This window comes from Bison bison, unplaced genomic scaffold (genome assembly GCF_000754665.1).
Source record: "Bison bison bison isolate TAMUID 2011002044 unplaced genomic scaffold, Bison_UMD1.0 scf7180017864104, whole genome shotgun sequence".
Classification (NCBI taxonomy): Eukaryota; Metazoa; Chordata; class Mammalia; order Artiodactyla; family Bovidae; genus Bison; species Bison bison.
In genome coordinates this window covers 655387-656419 of record NW_011494676.1, presented here as the reverse complement: position 1 = coordinate 656419, position 1033 = coordinate 655387, and the positions used below count along the sequence as shown (strand labels likewise).

At 53.5% G+C, this 1033-nt stretch overlaps 1 protein-coding gene across 1 annotated transcript in view; it reads left to right on the top strand.

Annotated features, from left to right (window-relative positions):
• The window catches only part of CA14 (carbonic anhydrase XIV), an 8370-nt gene that overhangs the window by 5725 nt on the left and 1612 nt on the right, over nt 1–1033 (top strand). Inside the window, exons 6-9 of the mRNA XM_010838718.1 lie at nt 87–153; nt 333–490; nt 595–715; nt 944–964. Of these exons, the coding sequence (XP_010837020.1) occupies nt 87–153; nt 333–490; nt 595–715; nt 944–964 (367 nt within the window). The remainder of the gene's footprint in view (nt 1–86; nt 154–332; nt 491–594; nt 716–943; nt 965–1033) is intronic.

The window sequence follows — 1033 nt, the reverse complement described above, 5'->3', positions numbered from 1 at the left end:
ATTTACACCATGTATCCTACACACAAATGTCTGACTTCTAACATGGACTCATCCTGAACACTCTCCCCCATTTCTTCCCCATCCAGGTGGGTGAGACTAAGAATCCAGCTTATGAACACATTCTGAGTCACTTGCATGAAATCAAGTATAAAGGTGAGCCCTAAAAATCTATCTGAAGACAAAGTCACATTAGACTTCAGGGAAATTTCTCAAGGCCTGAGAGGCCTGGGATGAGGCACTGAGTTAGGGACCAAGGTGTTTGCTTCTAGGAGCCCTGTCTAGGTAAGCGAGGGTGCAGTGAGGGAGATGAGCCTGAATCTGTCCTTGCCCAGATCAGAAGACCTCCATGCCTCCCTTCAACGTGAGAGGGCTGCTCCCGCCGCTGCTGGCACAGTACTTCCGTTACAATGGCTCGCTCACCACTCCGCCCTGCTACCAGAGTGTGCTCTGGACTGTCTTCCATCGAAGGGCCCAGATTTCCACGGAACAGGTGAGCAGTGGAGAGGTGAGGCAGTGGAGTTATAACCTCAAACCCTTCCCCACTCCCCAAAGCAAGGGCCACTCGTCCCTGAGTCCCACGCTTCTGCTCCTCAGCTGGAAAAGCTTCGGGAGACATTGTTCTCCACGGAGGAGGAGCCCTCTGAGCCACTGGTACAGAACTACCGAGCCCCCCAGCCTCTCAATCAGCGGATGGTCTTTGCTTCTTTCATCCAAGGTGACTGTACAGGGCTTGGAAAAAGGGACAGGAAACTGGGGGATTCAATGGCAGGAACTAGGATGCCCTTAAGAAGGAAAAGAAGGCTACAGGGGGAAGGGATTCCCAGGCCTTGCTTGGACTGAGACCCACCATGCCCCAACGTACCCAGCCCTCAGGACTGGCACAGGGCAGCTTCTAGCTGGGTGGGGATCTGGTCTCGCTGACCCAGGTTTTCTTCCCTTGCAGTGGGACCCTCGTATACCACAGGTAAGACAGTCTTTCCCAGGTATCGAGGTGTGGGGTACAGGGTATGGTGCTCCTCAGCAAGTTAGGGAA